This window comes from Ruditapes philippinarum, unplaced genomic scaffold (assembly GCF_026571515.1).
Source record: "Ruditapes philippinarum isolate M1 unplaced genomic scaffold, ASM2657151v2 ctg1291_1_1_1_1, whole genome shotgun sequence".
NCBI lineage: Eukaryota > Metazoa > Mollusca > Bivalvia > Venerida > Veneridae > Ruditapes > Ruditapes philippinarum.
The window spans coordinates 2,377-18,085 of record NW_026866015.1 but is presented as its reverse complement, the minus strand read 5'-3'; the positions used below and the strand labels follow the sequence as shown (position 1 = coordinate 18,085).

The following is a 15,709-nucleotide window of genomic DNA, read 5'->3' as shown; positions in this document are numbered from 1 at the left end:
TCTACAGATAATGGGTATACAGTTGTGTCATACAGAAGTTGAGGCTTCTAGTACGTGTACAGACTTTCTCATTTTAAAACTATGAATTATAAGCTCCTTTTAAAACTATGAATTACAAGCTCCTTTTAAAACTATGAATTATAAGCTCCTTTTAAAACTATGAATCATAAGCTCCTTTTAAAACTATGAATAATAAGCCGGGATATTTGATACATGTACATGTATGTAGCATTTGCTCTGCGGCCCCTACAAACTATAAATCACAGTCCTTCAGTTAACATTTGTCCTATAATTAGAAACGGTGTTACGTTCGTTTAGTCAAATCATTCATTTGAGCTGTAAGGTGTATTTATTAACTTAGCTTTAATTAGTGTCCAGCCTTACTTGTCATCCAATGAAAGGTTGTAACTTTTAAAATTACTGTGTGATAATTTTCATAGAAGAACAAAGACGAAACTATTTCAAATTTCGTTCATAGTCGCCTTCTATTTTCAAAGTGCTTAATAGAACCGCGTTCGTAAAATAGAAATGTAGTGACGTAATAAAGTGATTATTACTGACGCAAAATAAAAAATGACACTTAGTATGTTAATGTTCATCTCTAGCTGCTTTACAGAAATCAGAAACATTCTCATGTCGCTATCGCTACCGTCGAAATTTCTAATTTTTGTAGAACAGCACGAATGAACACTAACAAATTATACTTAGTATCAAGCTTTATTTGTCATCAAATAAAAACGCTGTATTTCTTAAACAAATTGTGTGTAAATTTCTATAGAGGACAAAAGTCGATGCTATTATCAAATTCCGTTCATAGTCAGCGTCTCTTTCCCATAGTTTTTCATAGTATCGCGTTTGTACAAATAGACAGGTAGTGACGTAATCAATTTAATATAATTGAAGCCAAATAAAGCTTGATACTAGATATGTAAGTGTTTATCCGTAGTTGTTCTACATAAATTAGAAACATTTTCCTGCCGCTATCGCTGCCGCAGAAGATTCCAATTTTTGTAGAACAGCACGGATGCACACTATCATATAATACTTGGTCATCGCATATTTTCGCATATTTAAGATTTACAATAGAAAATAAATAGAATGCACGGATCAGGTACAAGCTGTTCGTTCTGAAAAATAAACAGCATATGTTTTCCGTCTTTGTGTTATAATAGGACAACTTTCAAACTTATTTTGGTTTCGAGATGATTATGTGTGTGTTTTTCTAGGTGTTCCCTTATGACTGATTAGATGTGCAAACTCAAAGAATCTTTAATAAATGTCTCTTTTCCTTTTAATGCAAATGTAAGAAATATTATATAAGTAGCTGTAATAAATTTCATACAAATGCGGAAGACGGAATACGACTTAAGCAGTTTGTTTATTTTCTGTTCACAACAAAATATGCTTGGGTGATGCAAATTTCAAATATTTATATTTAACAGTTTCAATTCCTCCTGCGTATGTCTGTATGCAAACTGTAGGTTGTTTATTATATTAACAAAAGCGTATTTAAAATCGATATTCGTAAATGTAACGCGACAGCGGTTTTCAATACCGGGTATAATTACCTGGTCTGTATAATTACGGAAATTTTATATTTACACACTCAGAACGATCGATTCAAAAGACGATATTTAAGGGAAGGAAGATAAATAAGTAAGGTATTATTCGCATATTTGAAATAAATAACTTGAGAGTTATAACCAGCTCTCTTATATACAGTAATTTTAAATCACGGATATTGGACTAAGAGGTTGTTCTAAATTTTAAAACAGGTAATTCACTTTGCTCATTCTGTATCTCAATTTATTTCATATTATAGGAATGCCTTAATCAGAATTGGTCCTTTGATTATTATTTTTTTCTTTTTGGAAATTGATATGCTATATTTGTTGCATTTTATGGCATCTGATTAAATTGTTAAAATGCTCTCTTCTCTACTGAAAACAATACAGTAACTGTAAAATAGCGTCAGTTTTAATATTATTTCCTTTTCTGAATTGCCCTAACATTGTAAGTAACTTGTGCCTACTGTTATTGATTTCCCTATTTTAAGGACCACTATTAGTTATTTTGAATCTATTTGTGACTTCGTTAATCAATAGCCCTAATTTTCCAAAAAAAATGTGAAACATATACTGTAGAATATTGGAAGGGAACCAAATTTCCCTAAAATAAACTTTAGGTTCGAATACGAAATAATGAGCATTGGATTTTCTTTTGAAAGTCGACATGACGGAAAAAATCCAAAATGGCCGCCATGTCTGTTTATAATGTTTAGACGCTTAATCTGTTGTATGAATTCCCACAAGATGCTTTTAATATTTCATATGAGAAAGCTATTTACCTTGCTTCTAGCCCATTGCCACAACAATCCCCTTAAATATAATTACAATAAGATTAATAACAATTTGAATTTCTCATTCATTAGCCGATGGCATATAAAAATGATCGGTTTTGTATAAGAATATTTTATGTAAGTTTTCGCTTATTTTCCGGTATCAATTTATGTGATGTGTTCAATACAAGTTACCCATTCAATACTTGCATTGGTGATATATTTTGAACAAACAAAATATACGAATATATCTACAGATTTTTTTTTCAAGACATCTTTTATGTTTAAATCTTATAGACATTTAATTACCAACCAAATGGATAGGTGGTCAAAATCATTTGAAGAAAATAATGTCATAAACAAAGATTGCATAGAGTTATTACGCAAAATATTATCTTTAATATTTTTGATTCATTTTAAGATGTTAAGATGGCCGTTGTGATTTTATTGTTTACTTTAATAGTTAAAAACTCGTGAATTTGTTAGGACAATCAATTTGGCAAATGGCTCTTTAAAGAGAATGATTGTTCAACAATATTGTTTTTAAATTCCAAAGATCGTGGGATTATATAAAGATATTGTAAAAAAGATTTCATAAAAATGCATTTCAATGAAGAGTTTTCGTAAACATTTTTAAAACGTCATTGATTTAAGCTTTCAATGTAAATTTGTAATGTCTAATTTATTTAATACTTTATAGCTGTGCGCGTTTAATCAATAGTTACACAAATATCTCACAAATACATCACATGACTGCATGCATTCAAAGGGTATCGTAACTATATCTTATTATTGCGGAACAATAAATGCATTCATGTTTTGAATTCTAAAACACAAACAACGTCATTTTTTTGCAAAGCTGTATAAGATTTAACACAAGATAATATCAAAACGAAAATTTAAAGTATCGTGTTGCTTGAATTTTATCACGTTTACTGCTGCATTATGCATCCGCTGTAAGTGGTTTATCTAACGTAAGCAGTTGTTAATCACGCGGATAGTGAAATTTGTTACATATATTGAATATAAAATTGTGTTATGATAAACCCGCTGGTTGCTATCACTATAACACCAGTCCAGTGATGGTTTTGATGAAATAACAAAAGGGCAATGATAGCACTCAATTGCTTACCTGAGTTGATGGCTCAAAAGAAGAAACACTATTGATTTTTGTCCGCCGCCTCACATGATGGTATAAAATAAACTTTATTTTTTTGTTATTTTTCATTATTATAAGAATCTTGTCTGATCGTTTTTTCAAATGTTAAGACCTCTGACTTCGTTTTGTTGAAAACTAGGTGTTAATAATAATATAAAATCAAACATAGCATAACATTGTTGTATTTTAATTAGATAAAGGCATACACATATCTTAAGACAATAAGATATAAAATCAAACAATGTCCCCACAGGACACTGAGTAATGCATGATAAATAAATCGCGTTTTAACCTGTCAATTAGATAAGTATTTTGATGTAGGGTAAACACCATTCAATTTGTTTTGCAGATAATGTCTGAGGAACACTCGTGGAGAGATGGAGGGTACTTAGCGTGGTTAAAAGCAGCAAAAGGTCTTGAATATCTTCAAGAAGGCCTAGAAGATTTTGTTGAGGACGGAATAAATGGTCACCACGACATCCTTCTCCAAACGATCGGTATAACTGAATCATTCACTTGCAAATCTTGCACGATTGACAATATTCTTCCCGAACACCCAGGTGGAATATGTTCACAAGAGCACAAAAGTAAATGTCTTTGTACAAAAAGAAAAGCAAATCGTCGCCTTTGCCCTTCGCGATTTGCAGTAAAATGTATGATTGCATTGTGTGTGATCATTTCTTCACAGACCCACTTTGGAGTAATACCGACCCAAGGAAATGGTGTTCCGATCCATGGAGTATTGCCAAAGCATATCAATCCACAATCGGGCAAAACACTTCAGCAAAAGACACAGATGCATCTGGTTTGCTAAGTATCATTATTAACGACACCACATTCACCGATAAGCTTCGACACCCAGTTAAACGGGGTATAGATCCAGAAAACAACATTTACTGTAAGGTATGAAACATTTAATTACTTTGATTTCATTTTAAGCGAATTATTTTCTAATTTTGATCAGGAATCATCATAAGTATTTACATTGTACGTAGAAATAGAATTTAAAATTAGAAAGAAACATTAATGTGTTTCATAATATGCATAGTACGGATGTCCGTACTTAAAAAAATATGGCGGGAAACATTTTCAGTAACGGATGGTGTGCGTATTAACACATATTTTAAATCATAAAGAAATCGATAAGAAGATCATTTGACGAAATATAAATTGTTTATATTAATTCCTATTGCATACGGGATGCGGGTAGTTATTAATATATATGTGTATATCCTTTTCTTTTCGTTCTTGGTTGAATGCACAGCTAACTTTCTTTGTGTATCAACATCTTTAAATTGAATTTCCGCAGATATAACAACGAGACACGTTGTATTTTAGTAATAAACACATAAATGCAATTATGTGGCATTTTGGCATTTGTTCAATACCATCTACTGGAATACTTAAAATATGATGAAAATATGGAGATTGTAAAACTTGAGAAGAGTTACCAGCCGTCTTTAACTCCGAGGTTCCTTATTTCGCTTAATTGTTGCAATCATTTTCATCAATTAAATATCTTCAGGCAAGAACGGCCCGAAATGACATTCTTCATTCTCCTAAAATGAAATTAGATGAAGCGAAAATGTTGGAGTACATTGACTTGTTCAGTGACGTTTTGAAAGATATAAAGGGTTTATTGGAGCAAGATAAAGCTATGAGGGCTTATAAAGCACTTGAACAGGTCGGAATTATTTAAACTCTGTATTCATTTTAATGCAATACATTAAATAACAATTTCGTTTTATATTTTAAGACTGTTGTGAGGACATTGTATGAAATTTTATATTACAAAGAACGTATGGATTATTTTGTACAAACATCTGCGTACTTAGCAATAACTTTTTGCTGTTGTTACCGTTATTTTAGTTCTAATTTTACTTAATTTCAGTTGTCAAATTTAACCTCTATTATATTTCTTTTTTCTTTATTCATAGGACGTAATTAATATAATATACTAAATAAATAAAATATTTGATACTTTACATATATATTTAGTTAAAATCAGCTGATATTCACATCAGTAGTGAGGATGAAAACAAGATACGAAAACTACGTGAAAATGCCATAAATGACATAGAACTTGAAAAACAAAACGCATTAACTGCAATAAAAGAAGCAGCCGATCAAGAAAATGAAAGAATAAAGTCGGTAAGATAATCTAAAATACTGAAATCAAAACTATAATTCTAGTTAATAAGTTAAACAGCACATATTTCAATATTCAGAAGTTTTGTTTACTTAAAAATAAATATTTGGCCTTATATCGTAGGCAAGCGATGCGTTTAATAATTTAAACACAAAAAGTCATTTTATTAACATTCTTCTTATCTGTGCTAAAGTAAAGTCGATAATTGATATGTGCCTAGTATGTCATATTATTTAAGAAAACATCCTTCCTCGAACTGCACCATTAACAACTTCTCTTAATCAATTGTTCTTATTAGTTCGTAGTCTAATTTCTAATCAATTCGTATAAATAAAACATTGATATGATCTTAACACACAATTTGTTATAATTGTGCAATTAATTTGCCAAGCTTGGATTTTAAATTCTATTTATATATGTTAGGATTTCAATATAAAATATAAAACCCTGAGGTAAGAGCAGTACAGCGCGCGCTTGATCAGACCGCATGCATTTGCAGACTTCCTGAGTCAATACTGTTGGCAGTGGCTAACAACTTTATATTTTAGTACTATTAAGGTTAATCAATAATATCTTATGATAAATAGTTTACTTAATAATATTTTTTAATGTAAAACAATTTGAAAAGAGTAATTTAAAAAAAAAAACAACACATTTTTTGCTTTGTTACTTACCAATCATTATCAAATTTTTGAAAAGTATTTTAATTTCAGAATGCATCAACTGTAGTAAACAAACTAGATGAATTGTCCGATTACGAAAACACAAAGTCAGGTCTGAGCTTCCATTGAACTTTTTTAAATATATATTTTTTAATGTAAGATGCCACTGCTAAGTCAGTTTACAACAGTTAATGTGCTATTTTGTTATTTTCGAAATAAAACAGTGGCTAAACAACATAAATTTTAAAACAAAATCATAGCAATTCAACAATCTATTTTTTTAAATGTTTTATAAACTAATCATTATTGAAAATGACACTTATTTGTTTTCTGCAATAAAATATCTATCTTTATCCATTTTTTTCAGACTTTGTGAAGGACCTAATATCTTTCAACAAAAGGCACCACAGCACTATACCAGTATCACCACTTTTTGATTTTAGGGCAGCGGACTTGGTAGAATTCTATGTTATACCCGAACTTAAATATGTGGACGTCTATGGAGAATTGTCTTGATATCAATCTTTATCATAGGAAAGAAGAAGAAATAGCTGTTTAATTTCATCTGAAAACATATTTTATACAAGAATTCTAACAAAGGGCGTAACGAAAATTTACATGATTGCAATGCTGGGTTTGGGGGAAAACGGCCCTTTTTTGCAAATTTCTGGTGGTAAAGTGGTGTTATGCCTACGAAAAGAAACCAAAAGAAAAAGCTGCTTTCTTAGACCAGCGATAGCTCTGAAACTATGAGAGAATTCAAAATGGGTTTTGTTTTTTCAAAATCTCTTTAGAAATTTCCCACGGATAAGATTGTCCACAAATTGATGATATGATAGAAAAACAAAGTTTGGCTTCAGTCCTGGCAGGGAAAGTTTCATATACGAGCAAGTTTATGCAGGGAAATCTTAAGCAGAAGAAAGGGTGTCTTAATAATTTTGTAGATGGTTTGGATGAAGGAAAAAATGTTCTTTTCCGGATGAAAAAAAGCAATTCCAGATAGAAGATCAAGACCAAATTGTACGATTCTTACAACAACAAGAACGTGGAAATTCAGCATGTTACTGCTCAAACCTCATGAAATTCAAAAGAAAATACTACTTTCTGGACTTGATGAATCATCACGAAAAAAAATGGCAGAAATAATTATTTCAAGTTTAGATTCGACCAATATTGATTACAAAACATTTTGGAACGAAATTGAATTGCGCTCCTTAGACGATTTTGCTCAGAATCCTTTAATCTACATGTCCCTCATTTGCCTTTGGATTGAAGAGAAAACTCTGGGGACTACAAGATCTCAGATTTATAGTAGTCTGTTAGATGTATTGATATCCTGGTATGAACAGAGAACAAGGGAAACATTGGGTTCTAATGCAGATGAAAAAACAATTCAACAAAGTCATTTGTCCAAGTTCTACATAGAAAATCCAAATTGCAAAAGATACAAGCATTTTATTGATACCCTTTCAACTTTGGCTGCTGAAACACTGCTGACCAAGTCGAAACAAAATTCTTTGGTATTTGATGAACACGTAACATGCAAACACCTTTCAAATGATTTCTTGGCGTTTGCTTTAGGCATTGGAGTTCTGACAAAACTTGAGGTTCCAGTTAAACTGATAAGGAAGCCACTAGCCATGTATAGTTTTCTACATAAAACATTTCAAGAGTTTCTTGCTGCACTTAGTTTGTGCTCGACTGAAAAGTTCCCAAGTGTTTGCAACTCCCTCGAAAGTATTCTCGATCAGTCGAATGTATTCATTTTTGTTTCTGGACTTTCAGGAGAAGTTATCAAAATGTTTTCACAATGCATCAAAATTGTTGTGTCAAAAGATCTAGTCGTTCAGAAATACAGGCAAGAGGCTCTGTCATCGGATTACATACTGTACTATCGACCGCTGATGATTGAACACCAAGAAATGTTCATATGTTGCATGAAAGAACTTCAACCGAAAGAGCAGACGTTTTGCACAATTGAAGATTTCATTATCACGGAATCATTTACGAATTCTCAAAACATCCACTACCTGAAATCATTGCTGGCGTCATCAATCGCTGAAAATACAGTAAGAAGTCTTACAATCGACAATTTAATGTCAATGGGAAACATAATTGATATCGTGGAACAATTTAACTTGGGTCAGATACATTCTCTTGAGCGCCTAGATTTTTGGGGAATTTCTGATTATGGAGACTTCTCTGCGATTATGTCGAAGTCAGAATATTCCTTAAAATGTTTGACAATTCATTTTAACAAAAGCAACGAGGACGGAGTGTTTACCCTGCTTTCATCCAGTACATTGTTGCATATGAAAAATATGCAAAGTCTTGGGAGTCTTTCCCTGTGGTATGTGAGTTTAAGCCATCTGGATCTCAAAGAATTGCTGACGTTTATCAGTCAAAAAACAGACATGTCCTACATTGGACTTCAAGATGTGAGATGTGATGACTGCTCATCTTGCGAAGGTTTTTGTTTTGATTTGTCAAGACACGGGAAGCTAGAGATTTTAAACATTGGGCATATTCCTTTAAAAGAAATACAAATAAACACAGTCACTTTGAAGGAATGCCGCCTTGTAGAGTTTCCATTCAGGAATGTTTTACCTTCCATATTAAGATGTCTTCCTTTCGCAGAGAATCTTGAGATATTTGTTTGTCATTTTCTAACATACCCTAAAGAAATCAACGACGTCATGCAGTTGCTTCCAAATTTAAAGAAACTTAAGATGATAAGGTTCTATGGAATGAATATGGAAACACTGGAGTGTATTTTACCCGAAAGCTTACAAAACATGGAATTATTGCAGCTGTTTCGAGTAACTCTTTCAGACTTGGCTTTAAAAAATATAATAGAAGACATACGAAGGTTGTCACAAACGGTTGAAATTGAACTTCATGATTGCTCTGTCATACCAAGCGATGCAATGGGAGAAATACTAGAATATATCAAACAGTCAAGTGATCATGAAGTTATAACGTACAACACGGATGAATTTGTGTTCAGAAAGATTCAGTCGCATTAATAAAGAAGATTAAAGGGCCTTATCATATACAGTGAAATAACATAATAAGGTTTTACAGGCAATGTCCAACAAATTTTTTATGGTTAAATAATGTGTGATATTATTTAACTGTGATTGAAATTGAAAAGAAATACCTCGAACAATCAAACCATTGTAGAGATGAAGTCTTGCAAAAGATAAGATATTAACATTAATCACTTTCATATATTCACGAAAGCGTTATTGTGATGAAAAGGTGCCACTTTGTACTGCAAGTTAAATAACCGGCTTTGTCACGACGTTGATCTCTATAAAGGTGTTCTTAGAAAATGTCTACCTCTGTTTATGTACAACATTTCCAGATAGAATACCGAAATGTGTATGAAATGGTTCATAATGTTCAGAAATAAATATTTTGTTTATAGAACTGAAAATTCTAAAGAGAGATAAAACATCAATTATACTTAAAGGTGTCACTTGAAGACGGAGATACCCAAGTAGAAGATTACGTGTGTTCGGTTTTATTTACTCTTGCAACAAACTTCGTGTATAGCAGTCTAACTGTATGGCTACATTTCATTATTCCAAAAGTGTTCAATAGCTAACTAATGTTAGAAGATGCAGTGTAGTTATAAATTTACTATATTTGTGTTAAACAACAAGTTCAGTAAATTTTTGATGGTTTGGCTAAAAGGATATTCAATAATCGTGTGAGCAAGCTTTGTAGCTGAACATACTACAACAATCAAACATTTAAAAAGGACTGTCCTTTACATGATGTAAAGAGAAATCCTTTAGAAAGGATAGTCTTGAGATATGAAATGGACGATTTAAGAACGGAAATTTACCGTCCCCCTCCTTTTTAAAGAAAAAGGGGAATATAGAAAAAGGGTCAATATATCTGTCTGGCCCTCTGTCTGTCCGTCAGTCCGTCCGTTCGTCACATTTTCGTGTCTATGTCATTTTTCTAAGGAACTTTGAAATAACTTGTCACAAATATGTATTTTTTATAATGAGATGATGTGTCATGTGCAATAATCGGATCCCTACCTCCAAGATCAAGGTCACACTGGGTGATTAAAGGTCAACATTGTTAATTTTATGATATATGTCGTGTCCGGTCCACAACCTTCTTATCCATATAGGAATTTTACATTTATAAGACAATGTGTCATGCGAAAACAAAAACAGTCGCCTACCAAGGTCAAGGTTTACAGTATGAGGTTAAGGATAAAAAAGTATGTTACAGGGTATATTTGGTCCGGTCTTTAACTTTTTCATAGATCTAGTGATTTTAGAATTATTTGGCACAAATGACCTCAATAATAAGACAATGTGTCATGCGCAAGAACCGGTCGCCTACCTCCAAGTTTAAGGTCACAGTTGGAGGTCAAATATTAACATAGTCTATTTAAGGGTATATTTTCGTCAGTGATTATTCAAATACATTTTCTAGTAAGCGTTCTGAATTTATTTATGTTTTTATCATGTTTAGATCTCAACTATACTCCATTTTCTTTTATATCTCTTATTACTATAAATTGATTTCTATTTCAGCCGATTCATTGTTGGAAGGAGTGAGATTGCAATTGTCATTTTCAAAACAGACACAGTCAATTCTAGTCTGCATTTGTTTCTTACTTTTTCAAACTCCCTAGAAAAATATGTTTTTAGATTTTATATTAAATAAATACATATATTATATTATTGATAATTTAATGAGTCAAGAATCTTGACACTGACTGATCTACTACTTGAGAATGTTGTTTCGTAATTTACCATAAAGTCATTTAATTTGGATTCACCTTTTAAGCCCTGTCCTTTTAAATTGTCTTTTAAATTTGTGATTTTTTTTCTCAAGAAAGAATTAATGGATGATGAAGGAGCATTAACAGAGCTTTTTATTGTCACGCAGTTACAGGACAAAATAGGATAAACTACATATTAAATAAAGCGATTAACATTAAGAAAGAAACTTAATTCAACTTCGTCGTTCACTGTGAAATGTTGTGATTTTTTTTTTAACCTTTTCATTTAACTTTGAAAAGCATTAAATTGCTGACCTCGTGTGAATTTGGTTTACTGTGTGTCATTTCAAAGTTTATTTTGATCTTAAGAAAACACTACAACTGAAAATTCATAGGTTTATGATATCCAAACAGAAAAAATAGAGACAATTTGAAAACAGTATAAAGTAATTATAATAATTAAATGTAGATGCTATTTACACTTTGCATAAAATTAGAATATGAAACGATTAAATGCACATCTTAGTAAATAAATGCAAACATTATGTGCAAGGTACAGTGCATTGATGACACATAAAAACGCTTTGTTTTTGTTTTGTTTTGATATGGATACGCATGCACATGTTAAAGGCGCAATAACTCTTAGATTATCAACCAAAAAACCTGATTCGGTTGCCTGCCGTACTTTTTGTATTTGCTCCAGTAGTGGTTCAGAGATTTATTTTTCTTCAAAACACCATTCGTAAATGTTAGTTAATAATCTCTTAATAATGATTGAGTGACTATGAAGTATAAATATAAATAAGTAAACAGAATATATCAAACGAAACGTTTCTGCCATCTCTTGGGATGGTTTTGGTCCTTTCCACCAGTCTTCGGATAAGGACCTCGAACACAATCGTAAGAATACACAGAACGGATACGGTATTTTGGTCTAACTTACGCTAAGAAACTAAACATGTAAACAAATAGTAATTAAATGCTGAAAGTTATTGACAAGTTTATTTTTACAATATATCAAGTAAAAGTACGTAAAAATAAGTAAATGCATAAATATTAAAGTAAAGAGTACATTATTTATATACTTAATATTATGGTTGTAGAAATCGAAAGTACAAAAACCAAGTGGTAGAACTACTTTCACTCCGTATTGTTACAGAAATTAAAATGAATGATAGCCAAGGATGTTCCGGTTGGAAGTTGGCCATACATTACAGCAGCATGCCTCCAGATTTATGTTTATTTGCATGCCAAGCTTTTTTAATGTATGTCAAGCATGTCAAGTGAACAAATGAATTATAATGATTTACAAAAAAGCAATAGCCATTAGTTCGTAAATTACTGGTAGAAATATCATTTTATTTTTTAATTATTTTTTTTAGATATTTTGCCTCATCGGGAGTCATGTAACTTAAATATTGATATAATGTAATGCGTTGTTAATGATACTTGTATTTTAATTATATTCATGACTACACGAAGGTTTAAGTTATGGTATCAGATGAATGACCAAAACAGTCTCATAGATGTTTCCATTCCGGGTTGAATAAATGTCGTTATCCAGTTTATTTGTTTTTCATTGACTGTCATTTATTATATACATTGTACTTATAAATGGAAAATAAAATAAAATGGCTATTTTCATTTTCGTATTTGCAAAGTAACGATTTATTTTCCACTACAGTTAAACATATTTTCCGTATTTTCACTGGTGTCTTTCCGGACTATTTTATTTCTAAATTCAGTTTAAACACCAAATTGAAAGGGAATTCAGATCATAAGATTAAAAAAGATAAAGGTATTCAATGAACAGAAAATTTAAGTTTTGTAGTAAATATTCATCTTGTGTTATGAAAATTATCATATTTCACTCGTTGCTACTTCCACTTTTGAAATATTAAATTTCATACCACCCGATGAAAATAAATCCAGTGTTTATAGAAGAAACTTGAAAATCTCCTATATATTTTAAATTTAATTATGGCAATCGTTAATCATTATGACGATAAAAAACTTGAAATTCATCGATTTTATGTCATCTTCACACAACACTGGTGTGATGTCTTTCGACTGATCATTGTATTATTAAAATAGAGTATTTCACTATATTATTATAATGATTGTAATCGTTGAAAAAAAGAGAAAGAAAGAAAGAAAGAAAGAAAGAAGAAAGAAAGAAGAAAAAAAGAAAGAAAGAAAAACAAAATAATCGTTCATCATTATGATCATTGAAATATCGTTTACGTATTATTTTTTCATACTCACACAACAGTGGTAAGACGTTTTTCGACTGATCATTTTACTGGTAAAACTACGAAAGACCGGTGGTGACATTTCACGTTCACGAATTCATGATTTCAAGATTTTAATATTCCATTATTTTTAGAGTGAAATATTGAATTTTTAAATCGTGAATTCATGAATTCGCGATTTCATAATTTCACGATTTCTCTTAAAAACCTGAATAAATGAAATAATGAAATCGTGAATTCATGAATTCACAGTTTCATTTTTTAAGTGAAATCGTGAATTCATGAATTCGCGATTTCATTATTTCACGATTTCAAAAAAATGAAATCGTGAATTCACGAATTCACGATTTCATTTATTCTGGTTTTAAGAGAAATTATGAAATCGCGAATTCATGTATTCACGAATTCACGATTTCATTTTTTAAAGTGAAATCGTTAAATAATGAAATCGTGAATTCATGAATTCACGAATTCACGATTTCATTTTTTAAAGTGAAATCGTGAAATAATGAAATCGCGAATTCATGAATTCACGATTTCACAATTTCAATAATTCTATCTGTGACGTCAGATATGACATGCGCAGTCAGAAAATTAATTTTTGAAAGGAAAAGCTCATTTGATTCTGTGCATATTAAAGGATATCATCATGGCACGTTTTCTTTGGCAATTTGGCAATGGTAAGTTGTTTTTATGTGATTGTTGAATTATATATCCAATATATTTCTAGTTCACAGATTTAATAATCGGATTTTACATTTTAAAAAATCTTCAAACATCTTGACAGGGATGGTTTGGGCAGTTTAATCATAAAACATTAAAGTTAATGTTATTGTTATTCTCTGATTTTCATTTTAAAATTGTTTTCTTAAAACTGATAATAAACTTGGCCATTGTTTCTTGAAGCTTGAATTTAATGAATAAGCAAACGAGCCAAAATCAGATTTTATAGATTGAAAAGAAAAAAGTATATTTAATATTCATAAGAGTTCCAAAAATTTAAGATTTTAATAATTCATCATTATGTGACGTTATATTTTCAAAGATTTTGCCAAAAATTGGCTCATTTTGGACGTTGCACGCTACCGTTGAATATTAGGCAGAAATCATTATGGGTTAAGCCCCTCAACCGACCTCCCTTGTCCTACGGCCATGAACAGCATTAAAAATTTTATTAAAGAATGTAGTAAATTAAACACTGATATCAAGATACAGCAGGATCTTTTTTTCTATTTTGCAGATTCTGCTATTGTCCCATGTAAGAGGATTATGGCGCATTCACAAGACCCGAAGCGAATCATGAAACTACAGTGCAGGTTATAACCAACTATTTCACCATAGGATATAAGTACAAAGAAATATTAAGTGCTCTTTTAGTTGTGTATGGAATAAAATTGAATTTAAGACATTTGAAAAGATTACTTAAATCTCTAAACTTACGTCGACGGATCCCTGAAAGCATGATTGACGAAGCGATTCGAGCAATACTTCAGGAATTTTCAGGGAGTGGGAAGTGTATTGGGTACAAAATGTGGAAACGGCTGACTAAGGATGTGTCGTTCTACCGTTTTTCGATTAATGTGGATTGCTGTGGACAAGCTGGAATGGAAAGGCGGAAGAGAAGGCGGAAGAGAAAGCGGAAGAGAAGGCGATTACTCCGACGGCAATACTCTTGTCCAGGTCCTTATTTTGTTTGGCATATTGACGGATATGACAAATTAAAGCCATTCGGATTCGCTATACATGGTCAATTGACGGATATAGTAGGCGAATCTTGTGGCTGTCTGTTTGAACAAATAATAACGATCCAAAATCAGTTGCAAGATATTTTCTACAAACCGTTGAGAATTTAGGCGCCATTATTCCAACTTTAATTGGTAGTGATCTGGGCACAAAAAACGTAATAGTTCGTCAGCTAAAGATATTTTTCAGACAAGGCCATGTTGATGCCCATTCAGGAGGAAGAAGCTTTTTATTGGGCAAAAGTACTTCAAACCAAAGGATAGAGTCTTTATGAGCAATGTTACGCCGACAAGGCATGGATTTCTGGATCAACTTATTAAAAGATATGCGTTGCACAGGTTTTTATAATGATGCAGATATTTTTCATCGCAATTTTTATTATATTGTTTCACGGGATCTTCAAAATTTTATGACAAGAGTTTAACTTGCATCAGTTGCATGACATTTAATCTTGTTCAAAGGAAGGTGGTCCTCAAGGAAAACTGAGATATTGTTTAATTACCATACCCGAGTTGAAAAAGAAGAAAAGTTATCACCATAATGGTCACCATGGTGATATAGACATATGTAAAACATTATATACGCGGCAACCAAACACGTCGGGCTGTTTGTCTGAATTTATTACCTTGTTTGATTTGATAAGTTTTAACGGT

At 31.6% G+C, this 15,709-nt stretch overlaps 1 protein-coding gene across 1 annotated transcript; it reads left to right on the top strand.

Annotated features, from left to right (window-relative positions):
* The first annotated feature begins 1,590 nt into the window (after positions 1–1,590).
* On the top strand, positions 1,591–6,824 carry LOC132730988 (uncharacterized protein CXorf38 homolog). The gene is made up of 6 exons (XM_060717084.1): positions 1,591–1,775; positions 3,847–4,400; positions 5,023–5,181; positions 5,496–5,648; positions 6,360–6,420; positions 6,676–6,824. Exons 2-6 carry the CDS (start codon positions 4,089–4,091, stop codon positions 6,822–6,824), a joined length of 834 nt encoding a protein of 277 aa, XP_060573067.1. The 5' UTR covers positions 1,591–1,775; positions 3,847–4,088.
* The last annotated feature ends 8,885 nt before the right edge of the window (positions 6,825–15,709 follow it).

What these genes read in the sequence shown, in the direction of transcription:
- LOC132730988 (XM_060717084.1), top strand. Translation starts at nt 4,089, where the DNA reads ATGTCTTTGTACAAAAAGAAAAGCAAATCGTCGCCTTTGCCCTTCGCG. An exon ending in AAAACAACATTTACTGTAAG is followed by an intron (nt 4,401 to 5,022) that starts GTATGAAACATT and finishes AAATATCTTCAG; the next exon opens with GCAAGAACGGCCCGAAATGA. An exon ending in AAAATGAAAGAATAAAGTCG is followed by an intron (nt 5,649 to 6,359) that starts GTAAGATAATCT and finishes TTTTAATTTCAG; the next exon opens with AATGCATCAACTGTAGTAAA.